General features: G+C 45.0%; 2 protein-coding genes across 2 annotated transcripts; one reads left to right on the forward strand and one right to left on the reverse strand.

Annotated features, from left to right (window-relative positions):
• Positions 1–10,516: 10,516 nt before the first annotated feature.
• Positions 10,517–12,357, forward strand: LOC6500305 (CDK5RAP1-like protein). The gene has a single exon (XM_001952901.4). The coding sequence runs from the start codon at positions 10,591–10,593 to the stop codon at positions 12,322–12,324; it is 1,734 nt and encodes a 577-aa protein (XP_001952936.1). The 5' UTR covers positions 10,517–10,590; the 3' UTR covers positions 12,325–12,357.
• LOC6500251 (exosome complex component RRP46) lies at positions 12,350–13,270 on the reverse strand. Its single transcript, XM_001952902.4, has 3 exons — positions 13,084–13,270; positions 12,788–13,023; positions 12,350–12,735 (listed from the first exon to the last, which is right to left on the reverse strand). Exons 1-3 carry the CDS (start codon positions 13,187–13,189, stop codon positions 12,373–12,375), a joined length of 705 nt encoding a protein of 234 aa, XP_001952937.1. The 5' UTR covers positions 13,190–13,270; the 3' UTR covers positions 12,350–12,372.

A 13,270-nucleotide genomic window follows, 5' to 3' on the forward strand; every position in this document is an offset into this window, starting at 1 on the left:
CCTCGTGCTTGCCAGCTTTTTTGGCTTTTTTGTTTCCCTAAAAATTGTTATTTATGGCATTTCAGTGTGCAAATAACTTCATCAAATTAAAATCTCCGTGGAATGGAGTGGCTTGAAGAACCTAAAAGTAAGAAAAGCTTCCCATACCAGTCTATATTTGGTAAAAAATATCCCTACCTACCCATCGAACTAACAATATCATCCCATCGAGGGTGTCCTGCCGTATCCTGCTGCTATTCAGCTGATCCAGAGTTAAGCCGGAGCACTTACCCGGCTGAAAATTAAACGGCAAACATCATGCATTTTGCATTCGAATGGTCCGGTAACCACAAATAGTATCTCGTTTCCCCATAATTGCGCCGGACGGGAGTCTGGACTGGGCTGGCTATTATACAAATGGTCATATTTAATTCGTTCTGCCGACTATCGAAAAAAGGGAGTCCTCCGCATGTAGATACGCACATATGCGTGCATCTCCACCTGCGAGGGGATGTAAGGACATCGTACTAAATCCCGTGTCTAATCTGAGGCAATAATGCCGCATATAAAAGATAAAGTTCGTAGTGGACAATGTAGGCAAGGTGGCCATAAACTTGTATGATTTGTTTTATGGCCAGCAGGAGGACGTTATTATTGCTAAAAGGCACGCCCTCCGAGCAGGACTCCGGCGCTCCCGGTTCCCAGGTAGCGGGTGTCCTTGGGGTATTGAGGACATTCGAAAAAGAATTCTGCACCGCCGGGCCGGGCCGGGTCGGGTCGGGTCGGGGGAAGTCAATATAGCATAATGTGAGCACGTTTTTAATTGGCGATGCTGACCAGAAACCAATTAGCGCCAGTTCCAGGACCTCAGCCCAGTGACTGACTGGCAGGCTCTAATTACGCTTCAATTGCGCCACTTGCATTTAGATCGCTGAATTATGGAAATTTTTTGCAAGGCGCATTTCTTACGAGGGCCGATAGCCGCACACTGACAGAAACGAATGAAAACCGTGAGATTCCCTTTCCTGGATGGAGTATTCTGTCAAGAAGGAAGGCCAACTAGGCCAGCTATGCGGAATAGCAACAATTATTTTATTGAAATGAACTGTGTATTTTTGGAGAAATTTTAATTTCAAATTGGGAAAGCGCAATTAGGAAACCGTCTGTATCGCACCCAACCTCCCCTGGTCCAACCTTGGAATCCCTGAAATTGAGTCGAGTCCCAGGCCCTGGCCCTAATGTATTTTATTGACGTGGCCGAGGTTATTGCATTGGGCATAAATTAATTTCACGACGCGTAAATTGAGCAGTTTTTGACACCGTCCGCCCCCGACAAGCCAATTATGTGGAGCCGTGCTTCCTGCTATTTGGGTTCTCTCTTTTTGCGGGCTTCGGCGGGCTGTGTCCTGGTGACAATTTTGCTGCTTACCTAAGATTTGGTCGCCGTAATTGTGTCGCCACACTGCAAACCATTAATTCTCGTTAGCGTCCGAAAAGCAGAACACAACATCAGGAACCAAAGGCAATAACATCGGGGATGGTGGGTGGGTGGAAGGTCCTTGGGCGGGATGGGGTGGTCAGCTGCCTGTCAGCTTCTTGGCTTGGTTTTCATATTAATTTAGTTGATTTTTGTGTGAATTAATTAGGCAAAAGGTGAAAATGAAGATGAATGTTTTAATTAGGCGCCGGGCAGGTGGACGCCGAGAGGGTGCGGAATGAAACGACGCGGATTTGAATGTCACACAAACAACCCGGACAGCCACCCACCCAACCCAACCAGCCCCTAGCGGTCATGCAACACTTTAAGGACTTTTTAAAGGCAAAGGACATCAGTAGAAAATCCCCGGCAAAGGCTTAAGCGATGTCTGACAAAACACCTGAGACATTCAATTATATCGCCACGCGCGGCGCCCAGAACTGGCGGGGCTGACTGGAAAATGACGAGGGAGGGGAGAAGGGGCGGCAAAAAAGACGGCAAATAAGCAGGAGCTGGAAAAGCCCCGGCGGAAAAACAGCGCAAAAGTAACCAAGAAGATACAGCAGCAAAGAGTCCTCAGATTCCTGGTTTAAAAATAATTTATAAATTAAATAAAATATAGACAGATATAGGAAAATAAAAAACAATATTGGTTAGGCAGTATCTAATAGATACTGTCATAACTCAGATGAAATAATTATAATAAAGAAAATATAAATTATGAAAATAAAACAAAGAAGACTATAGACCATAAGTTAAATCAAAGATAGTAAAAGAGTTCTTTTTCAGAGTACCCACTAGTCATCACTGAGTTGAAAGGCGAAAACCCGACCAGGACACTTTCAAAAATAAAAACAATAATATTTTCCTGGGTGGTTAGCGAAAATTGTTAACTGCAGTGGCAATGGGAGCCACTTGAGGCGGGGATTTCAGTTTAATAAGCGCCAGACAAGCCCGACCAGCTGGGTCGTCAGCCTTTTCCCAGAAAAGGAAACGGGCCCAAGGGTGAGGAATTGTAGAGACCGCAATAGAATATAGAAGTATTTTTTGTAAATAAAGTAAACCCCCAAGTAGCCAAACACTAAAACACTATTCGCCTCATTTCACTCTCTATAATTCCCCGTAGCTCAACACAGTTAAGCAAAGAAAATCAATAACGATACAAAAATCTATAAAGATAAGAAACAATAGACATTGTGTCTAAAAAAATAACGAAAAAATCAATAAAGTAAATAAAGTTTAAAGTGATAAAGTACATAATTTCAAAAATCATCAAATATAGTGTATATGAATATGATATGAAATAAAATATTTAGAATAATACTGAATTAAAAGAAGTGTATGTAATATAATAAATGAAATAAAATATATTAAATGTATGACTTACCGCTCTTTCCATTCCATTTTAATTTCTTGCATTTATTTTTTTCAAAATATAACTCCAATTTAAAATTCCAACATATTTCCAAATACTTCCAAAATTCCAAATCGAGGGATGCCCTGCGTCTCAGTTTCTTTGAAATGCATTTCCCATTTTCCAATCGTTGCCAAGCGAGGGATTCCCTGCAGCTCAGTTTTCTTTAAAAAGCACTGGGAGTATATCATCATATTATATAACTTTCAAAAGATGCTTCAGCCAAAACGCAAATAATTGTTTCTAATTTTAACACTTTTCTTTCTCTAAAAAATGATTAATTATACTTTTTACTCAGAAATGAAAAATTTAACTCGACGTTATTAGAAAACTAAAATATTTTAACTTCCGAAGCTGTAAGCATATTAATTAATTTAAGTAAATAAAATTTAAATTACTTTTCACTGATTATCACTATTTTATAAAACAAATGACAGATGTATTAAAAAATTAATCTGAAAAAGTCAATATTTGTAAATTAACAAGTCAATAAGTGAAAGAAAATAAAGCCATCTTTTATACTTTATATAAATGTCTGATAAATATAAAAATAAATAGTATTTTTGGCACCCCCTAGCTAATACAATAATCTCCACAAAATGCATTATTTTTGAAATTCTTTTGCTAAAAGCTTGATAATATTGGGAGAAGAGAATACCCAGATTAAAAAACAGACAAATTTCAGGCAATGATAAATCCGAAACTGGAACACGCTCTATGGCCTTTTAATCTGTTGTTAAGTTATGTTTTCCGGCACGGCACGAATTCTAGAGAGTCCCACATAAACACGGCCAATGACTTGTCAATGTCAGGGGCGAAGCTTGGTCCAGGGGGACGGAGAGACATATTAATAGAGGAGCTGGGCAGCAAGTTTATAGCGGGCAGCTTAAAGTCCTAGTCCTGGCAAGGACTGGCAACCCCACATAACTCTGAATTCCCAGAGTGTCCCCCAAAGCTCATTCATACAACATTTAAACCGAAGCCGCACAGGCATGTCAACCTTTGGCAGTCAGCGTAATCGCTTTCAACCACTTCAACGGCCATTTTGGGTTACGTTACGCTATGAATGGCTCTGTGTGTGGTGGGGGGTGTGCTTGTGTGTGTGTGTTTGTACGGGTGTGTGTGTGGGATCCCCAAACACACTCACACACTAACACAGACCCACACAAACATAGACACAGATACACAGCAGACATACCTTTATCGCTTCAAAGCACAGAAGCCGTGCTGAAGAGTGGAAGATTTATGGCGGATGTTGGAATTTAATGAAATTGCAAAACGAAAATGTAACAAACTCGGCTCGGAGAGAAAGGGATGCCGCTCGCACACCCACACACAAGCACAGTGGCACAAAATGGCGGCAAAGGACAAACAACAGCTGCTGCTAGGATACCCCACAAAGTGCCTGCACTAAGGGAAACGCGAGCCATTAAATTAAGGATATTTGAATGGAACTACCATATACAGAATGTTTTGTTTTTCAGCTACAAACAAATATGTAAGAACTTGAATGAGAAGTTTAGACTTTGCTTCTCTCAACTGTAACCTTTTTATTTAAGTGTATGTCCTTCCATTCCCAGTCCCCATTCAAATTCCTGTTTTTTTCTCGAAGCATCAACCCCTTTCGCCGGCTCGACTCTGTTTTTTGTTTAGATTGCTGCTGTGACATTTGCCAGCTCGTTCCTCTAATTTGAATAGCCGTCCGCTTGGGGCTGAGTCAGCTTTAAGTTCCGGCCGTCCCCCGCACCCCGCCACAGGCCTCTAAGTCCCCCAAAGGAACCGCCCACACACATTGTGTGCATTAACACGCACTTGAAAAGTGCAATCTGGCCGCAATTGGAATGAATACCCGGCCGCGAAATGGCGGCGGGTGATAAAACACGTTTTAATATCAGTGGCGGGCGACCTGCACGAAGGACACTGACAATGGACTTTGGCTCGGCCCGGGATCAGGACACGCTCCTGCTGCAGCGGCCTACATGCCGGTGGAGGCTGCTCCCGCAGAATGTTGCACATAACGTTTTACAAACTTTCGGTTAACTGGGCTCCCAGGCACAAGGACATTCACAGACGCAGCACCGGCGCTGTTAAAATTCAATGAATTGAAATTGTAAAGCGCGTCGCGACGCCACAGGATATGGCGCACTCACACAGCTGCACGTATCCTTGGAAATAAACAAATACAGGCGGAGGGAAATCGAAAGGGACACTGAGCCAAAGCCTGGTCAGAGCCGAAGCTTTGTTGGCCAACTGATCGTTGGTGAATAACCAAATAAACGCAACTCTCAGCCATTGAAGAGCTGACTTTAAATGGAAAATGGATGAAAATACTATTTTGGATTTAAATTTTTCAGTGTACGAGTGTGTGGATTTCAAAGCCACCGTCGTCTGTGTCTGGCCGCGAGTCTGCATTTGGAGTTTGCATCTGTATCTGTATCGGGGCCCGGGTCTGTGTTTGTGTCTGCAACACCGGTAATTACCGCCACGTGACAATGAAAATTACCAGCCGACACCGCAGGCAGACTGGCGAGCAGTCCCAGCATCCTTAAAGCCATCTATGGCCGGACGGCGTGAATATTTAAGCGCTAGGCATCAGGGACAGGGCCCACATTGGGTGTCAAAAGCCATTGCTTTGGAAGATCTACGACCTGCGCTTAAATGACTCGACTTGCCCAAGTCGAGGACACTTTATGTAAGTCACAGCACACAGGACCCTGCACAAAGACGAAGGAGCAGCGGGGCAGGAGGGCCAGGCCATGGGCGATGGCAGTGTGTCCGAGCGAGAATTTAGCTGTAATTTGTGGGGCAGGGCTCGAAAAAGAGGGCAGAAGATCGACAAATATTTAGACACAGTGGAGCTTCTAAGCGGACCACTCCATTTGAGAATCTAAGCCTTCTTTTGCAATACAACATACACATTTTTAAAATTAGCAATTTTATTTTTGAAGTAGCTTTAAGGAGGTCCCTTTTCCGAAGCATCACTGTATGCAAAGTATCAAAAGGGAGCTGCAGCTCTTGCGCTCAGAACCAGCTGCCGGCCCATCAGTGCGGCTCGTAAATAAATCAATGAGTAGTTTGCTATTATATCCTGCGCCTTCAAGTCCTGCCAACGGCAACGAGGAGATGTCCGTTTTTTCTGGGGTATAAATTTGTGCGACTTGGCCCGGACTCTCCAGCTCCAGCTCCGGCTCGGACTCAGACTCAGGCTGGTAGCGAAGGTCGGTTCTCGTCACTGCTGACGTATGTTTAGCTTGAGTGGATTTTATTGTGACAGCGTCAGGATTTACTAGAAATTGCAACTGGAACTGGCAGCCAGTAATGAGAAACACAGGACCAAGGATCCCGCTTGGGAGTCTTTGCCGTTCCACTGTCCTATTATTGGGTTTTCGTTTAGTTTATGCACTGTCCGAGAAATATTGAAGACCAAGTACAAAGTCAGTGCTTTAAGACAGATCTCCTGAACTCCAATGCATCTCTGTTGATTAAAATTGTCCTTGTTCGCTCCAAATCAATTACAAAGGAAAAAACTTTAGCTCTAAATCTATTGCAGCACTACGCATACGACAGGGATCCCCGGGGCGCCCGGGAGGGTCCTTGCGGGTGGAGAAATCAATGCTGAAATATGCAAATTTTTATTTCCGCGACAATTTCAATTTAAGGGAAACCAAGACGACGACAGGAGCCGTTTTCTATTAACATTGACTCGCTCGTCTTTGTTTTCCGCTTTCGCCTTTTTGTCTTTCCTGCGTGGGGCGAAGTACTCTCAGCAGAGCCGTTAGCACCGCTTCCTGCTTCCACCCGCGCAGCTACTTGCAGCCGGAATGCGCCCCCAGGGTGGCCGCCAGTGGGCGGGGAGCAGAATCGCTTTCCGAAAAATAGGAATACTCAGCTGTAAGCTGTAAGTAAACTTTTCCGGGTGGAGCCAGAACACGCATTGAGCCATTCACAGGATCATTATGCGTGCGCCCGCGTTATGGGTCTCGAGTGTCGTCGGGATGGGGGTCGAATGGAGCTCGAATTGGTCCTGAAGGTGAGCGCGGTTTTGAGAGTTGCAGGATCAAGCATTGGCTCAAGTGTAGGTGTCGCAATAGAATTGGAATAATTAAATTCTGAGAGCATGCGCTCGTAATCCCCGCTATGAACACTATTCAATTAAAAAGCTTCCACAAACTGTCAACTGGGCCGGAGCGAGGAGCGTGTTCGCAGGCCGAAACGTCGGATTAATTGCTCCAACTAAATATAGAACGCATTTGTGCGATTGAATTATTTATTGTTTATTGACAGTTTCATTGAGATATGTGAGTGTCCTACTTCACTAACTCTCCGCTTAAGCCGCTCAACGAATGCAGAAGCCACAAAACTGCTCTCCCTTACAGGCCCTCCTGCTCCAAGGACCCGACCCCACTCCCCCAATCCCGGCCCGAAAGATTTATAGCAACGGACTAGAAGGAAAACTCTTGGGAGAATAACTTTGGCGCAAAAGTGCCGACAAATACAAGAAATTTCTTAACCATCCAAACGCGGAGAGCACAGGGCTCAGGGCTCAGGGCCAGGCCAATCACAACGATGCGAGCTCCAGGATACGAGTGGGACACGAGCCCCCCAAGTAGCTCCCTCCGGACTGGGGCAACTTCATGAATTTAATTACGAATTTTTTCGCTGTAATTACGAAATTCTTTTGGCCGAAAGTGGAATTTTCATTTCATTTTCATTAAAATATTTCAGCTTGTAACTGTTTACAAAATATGTTCGCTTCAGACTTGAGCATCCCACTATTCCGTCTCCAGACACAAAGTAGTGGGTCCTCGGAAAATGCTCCACAATATTATAAATTATCGTGGTGCCTGGAAAGGCAGTTGATCTCGAAAGGTCCACATTAATGAGCCGCACTCAGTGGCAAAGCAATTATTCAGTTATTGGCCCACAAAGCCGCAAAGTGTCGGCAGAGCTGCAGAGCAGCTACGAAGCAATTGCATCTGTTATCCTTTCCATTGCATTGTCTTCACCTGTGCATTATTAACATGACCACGATAAGCTCATAATGAGGCCGGGCTAATTTTCTTACGGCTGATCCGAGTTTGTCCATCCGCCCTCAAATGTGCGGCCAGACAGGTTTATGTGCGACCATTGCCATTTGCAACCTCGCTTCGTTTGAACAACATTAAACATAAATACAATTAATCACGCTTTATTCCCAGCTTCTCCCTCCCCTACTGGAGGGATTTAAATTTAGACTGCCAGGAAGTCCACGCACGAATCGATAAAGCTAATCCGCGGGTCCAGTTTTGCACGAAAATTAACAAAGAAAATTTGGATCAATGGTTTAAGTGCAGACTGATAGACTCAACAAATCTTTTAAGGTATTCCGCGACCAAGATAGAGACAACCCAGTGGTCCATATGGGCCATACCATGGATTTCCGGAGGAGTCCCATCAGGAAAATGGACAAAAAATGTAAAAAATATTTCGATCTTGGGGTTTTATGCAGATTGATAGGGAATCGCTCCATGAATCTTTTAAGGTATTCCCCGCAAGAATCGGACGGGTATTGGCCAAGATAGAGACAACCCAGTGGTCCATATGGGCCATACCATGGATTTCCGGAGGAGTCCCATCAGGAAAATGGACAAAAAATTAAAAAAATATTTCGATCTTGGGTTTCAATGCAGATTGATAGGGAATCGCTCCATGAATCTTTTAAGGTATTCCCCGCAAGAATCGGACGGGTATTGGCCAAGATAGAGACAACCCAGTGGTCCATATGGGCCAAACCATGGATTTCCGGAGGAGTCCCATCAGGAAAATGGACAAAAAATTAAAAAAATATTTCGATCTTGGGTTTCAATGCAGATTGATAGGGAATCGCTCCATGAATCTTTTAAGGTATTCCCCGCAAGAATCGGACGGGTATTGGCCAAGATAGAGACAACCCAGTGGTCCATATGGGCCATACCATGGATTTCCGGAGGAGTCCCATCAGGAAAATGGACAAAAAATGTAAAAAATATTTCGATCTTGGGGTTTTATGCAGATTGATAGGGAATCGCTCCATGAATCTTTTAAGGTATTCCCCGCAAGAATCGGACGGGTATTGGCCAAGATAGAGACAACCCAGTGGTCCATATGGGCCATACCATGGATTTCCGGAGGAGTCCCATCAGGAAAATGGACAAAAAATGTAAAAAATATTTCGATCTTGGGGTTTTATGCAGATTGATAGGGAATCGCTCCATGAATCTTTTAAGGTATTCCCCGCAAGAATCGGACGGGTATTGGCCAAGATAGAGACAACCCAGTGGTCCATATGGGCCATACCATGGATTTCCGGAGGAGTCCCATCAGGAAAATGGACAAAAAATTAAAAAAATATTTCGATCTTGGGTTTCAATGCAGATTGATAGGGAATCGCTCCATGAATCTTTTAAGGTATTCCCCGCAAGAATCGGACGGGTACTGGCCAAGATAGAGTCAACCCAGTGGTCCATATGGGCCATACCATGGATTTCCGGAGGAGTCCCATCAGGAAAATGGACAAAAAATTAAAAAAATATTTCGATCTTGGGTTTCAATGCAGATTGATAGGGAATCGCTCCATGAATCTTTTAAGGTATTCCCCGCAAGAATCGGACGGGTATTGGCCAAGATAGAGACAACCCAGTGGTCCATATGGGCCATACCATGGATTTCCGGAGGAGTCCCATCAGGAAAATGGACAAAAAATTAAAAAAATATTTCGATCTTGGGTTTCAATGCAGATTGATAGGGAATCGCTCCATGAATCTTTTAAGGTATTCCCCGCAAGAATCGGACGGGTACTGGCCAAGATAGAGTCAACCCAGTGGTCCATATGGGCCATACTATGGATTTCCGGAGGAGTCCCATCAGGAAAATGGACAAAAAATGTAAAAAATATTTCGATCTTGGGTTTCAATGCAGATTGATAGGGAATCGCTCCTTGAATCTTTTAAGGTATTCCCCGCAATAATTGGACAGGTATTGGCCAAGATAGAGGCAACCCAGTGGTCCATAGGGATAAACCATGTGGTCCAATTTTATATAAAAAATTCCTTAAAAATGTATACTAGCGCATGAATGAAATGCACTTGGTTAATTCTTAATTCTAATTAATTTAAATTTTATGTTATTAAATTAAATTCAAATGATCAATTTCCAAAATAAAAATGTTCAGGATTCAAAAAATAAATAGCTTAGAATTAAATAAATAAATGTATAAACAAAGGGAAATGGCATCGTTGCGTCAAATGAAAATGGAAACACCCTGAGTGAACCCTGATGAAAAACATCTTCTTAATCGAGTTTAAAGAACTTTTTTCGGAAATAAATCGATGGAAAATCGTGAAAAAAAAACAAAAAGTGTAGATGAACAGAAGATGAACACATCGTTAAGTCTTATTTAAGTCTGGAAAGGTCTAACCACTAATTTTTACTAAATATTTGTTTCATGTACAGGTATGTATACTGACTGAGATGGTCTGTTAAATTGAAAAAATTTGAAAATTCAGCAAAGCGCGCCCTAATTGAGAGCAGAGTTTCAAACCACTTTCACCTTTCTCCACGAAAAGGCGCGAAAAGCATTGATAACAACACTAGTTTAGCGCCCTGAGACGATACATCGATAAAAATCAGCTGTTGGGTAAACAGCTGACCGGCAGGCAGTTGCATAATTTTGAAATAAACATCCAGCCGGAATCCAGGAGCCATGAAAAGAGGCTGCCGGGCGCTGCTGCGCCAAGTGAGGCAGTGCTCCACTTCGACATCCTTGCAACAAACGCAGCCAGCTCCACCACAGGCTGGCAGGAATGGAGACCGGACTGACAGCAGACCACGTGCCAGCACATTTATGCAAAGGATTCAACAGGGGCCCGGGTTGCAGGATTTCTTTGCTGCCAAACCAGTTTCGAGGTTCAAGCCAGAGGAGGGCGAGCTCGTGGACACCAGTGTTCCCTACTTGAAGCCCATTGACTTCCATGGCCAGGGAAGGAAAGTGCACTTCGAAGTCTTCGGCTGCCAAATGAACACCAACGATACGGAAGTCGTGTGGAGTGTGTTGCGGGAAAACGGCTACGCAAGGTGCCAGGACCCGGAGGACGCTGACATCATCATGCTAGTCACCTGCGCGGTGCGGGATGGGGCTGAGCAGAGGATCTGGAACCGACTGAAGCACCTCAGAGCCATGAAGAGCAAACGGAGTCCCCGGAGGCACCCACTCCAGCTTTCGGTGCTCGGCTGCATGGCGGAGCGGTTGAAGGAGAAGCTGCTGGAGAAGGAGCAGTGCGTCGATGTGATAGCTGGCCCAGACAGCTATAAGGATTTGCCTCGCCTCCTAGCCATTTCCCGACATTACGGCAACTCCGCCATCAATGTGCTGCTCTCGCTGGACGAAACTTACGCTGATGTGATGCCGGTGCGACTGAATTCCGAATCGCCCACCGCATATGTTTCCATCATGCGTGGCTGCGACAACATGTGTACCTACTGCATTGTACCATTCACCCGAGGCCGCGAGCGATCCAGGCCCTTGGAGTCCATACTAACAGAGGTCCGAGCATTGCAGGAGCAAGGCGTGAAGGAGGTAACTCTCCTGGGGCAGAACGTGAACTCCTACAGGGACGGGGGCACCAGCCAGGAAAAAGATCCCAATTCCGTGCCGGTGCCTGGCTTCAAAACTGTTTACAAACCCAAGTCTGGAGGCATAACTTTTTCCCGTTTGCTACGGAGCGTGGCCGAAGCCGTTCCCGAAATGCGCATCCGCTTCACCTCTCCGCATCCGAAGGACTTCTCAGACGACGTCCTAAGAGTTATCAGGGACTATCCGAACGTGTGTAAGCAGCTGCATTTGCCGGCGCAATCGGGCAACACCAAAGTTCTGGAGAGGATGAGGCGCGGCTACAGTCGAGAAGCGTATCTGCACCTGGTCGACCGCATCCGATTGTTCCTGCCAAATGTCGGTCTATCCAGCGACTTCATATGCGGCTTCTGCGGCGAGACGGAGGAGGAGTTCCAGGACACCGTTTCCCTCATCCAGCAAGTCCAGTACAACGTAGCCTACCTCTTCGCTTACAGTATGCGTGAGAAAACCACCGCCCACAGAAGATTCAAAGACGACGTCCCGTTGTTAGTGAAGAACGAAAGACTCAAACGCATGGTGGAGGTGTTCCGAGCCGGTGCCACAGAACTACACAAAAAAATGGAGGGCCATGAGCAACTCATCCTAATAGAGGGCAAGAGCAAGCGCTCTGCCTCCCATTGGTTCGGACGCAACGATGCCAATATTAAGGTCATTGTCCCCGCAGGCAAGCCCCTCGGGTCAGACCAGCCTATCCAGATTGGCGACTTTGTAGTCGCGCACATTGAGGAGTCGAACTCGCAGGTGCTCAAAGGCAAGCCATTGGCAATTACCAGTATCTCGAACTACGCAAACAGCTCGAAATAGACAGACAAAAAATAAAAATCCACTGTACCTTAACAATCTGCATTTTAATCAAATAGTCTCCATACTTTCATGGTTCGCTTTAATGTCTTGACTTGCACCATGAAATTTGGCTATTTGACTCCGGTAGAACTTAAAGATTTCTTGGCTAGCCGATCGGCAAAGGCATTCAATATCGTTAAACTGTTCAATTTTGAAAGCCCCTTTGGTCTGAATCAACAACAAGTTGCCCTCCATGGAATCAAAAGCGAAAGTGAAACTAGCACGCTGGTGGGCAGTTTCACTATGATCCGGGTCCAGGACGTAATCTCCCTGCTCGTCTATAATGCAGTGCACAGCGGCAAAGCTGCACTTGAGGGGCAAGCCTCCAATAAGCATGGCCAGACAGGCCGAATTCACAGCGCAAGCATCCATCTAGGAAAGAAAGGATATTAGAGCTTTACACCAAAATACAACTTCCACTTACGCTTCCACGATCCTCAAGCTCCTGCACCTGTATCGACATCTTGGACCGTGGATACGCTTCCGACAGCACAGTCAAATCCAAAATATCCTTTATGGCCGCCTCGCGGAGGCGTTCCTTTACTTGGGGTAGGCCAGCTTTGGGCCTATAATTGCACTCCAAATAGCTGCCGTCAATGCTCAGGTTCTGCGATTTTACTTCGACGGGGCCCAAAACAGCGGATATAACCACTGAGGCTCCTGAAAGCATAAGTTGCCAAAAGTTACCAACCGTTTTTGTGGCTAAGATTCTATACTTACCCTGGCTGTACATCACAGAACCGTCGCACCGCGACAGAGGATTAAATTCGCAGTGCATTCGACGCAGCTGGTCCTTAGCGACCGCCACTTTGACGGGTAGATTCATGATCGTTGTTAAATTCCAAAAATACAAATACGGCGGAACAACGTGCCGCTCTTGTGCAATCAGTGTTGACAATCTTAAAAA

This window comes from Drosophila ananassae, chromosome 2L (assembly GCF_017639315.1).
Source record: "Drosophila ananassae strain 14024-0371.13 chromosome 2L, ASM1763931v2, whole genome shotgun sequence".
Lineage (NCBI taxonomy): Eukaryota > Metazoa > Arthropoda > Insecta > Diptera > Drosophilidae > Drosophila > Drosophila ananassae.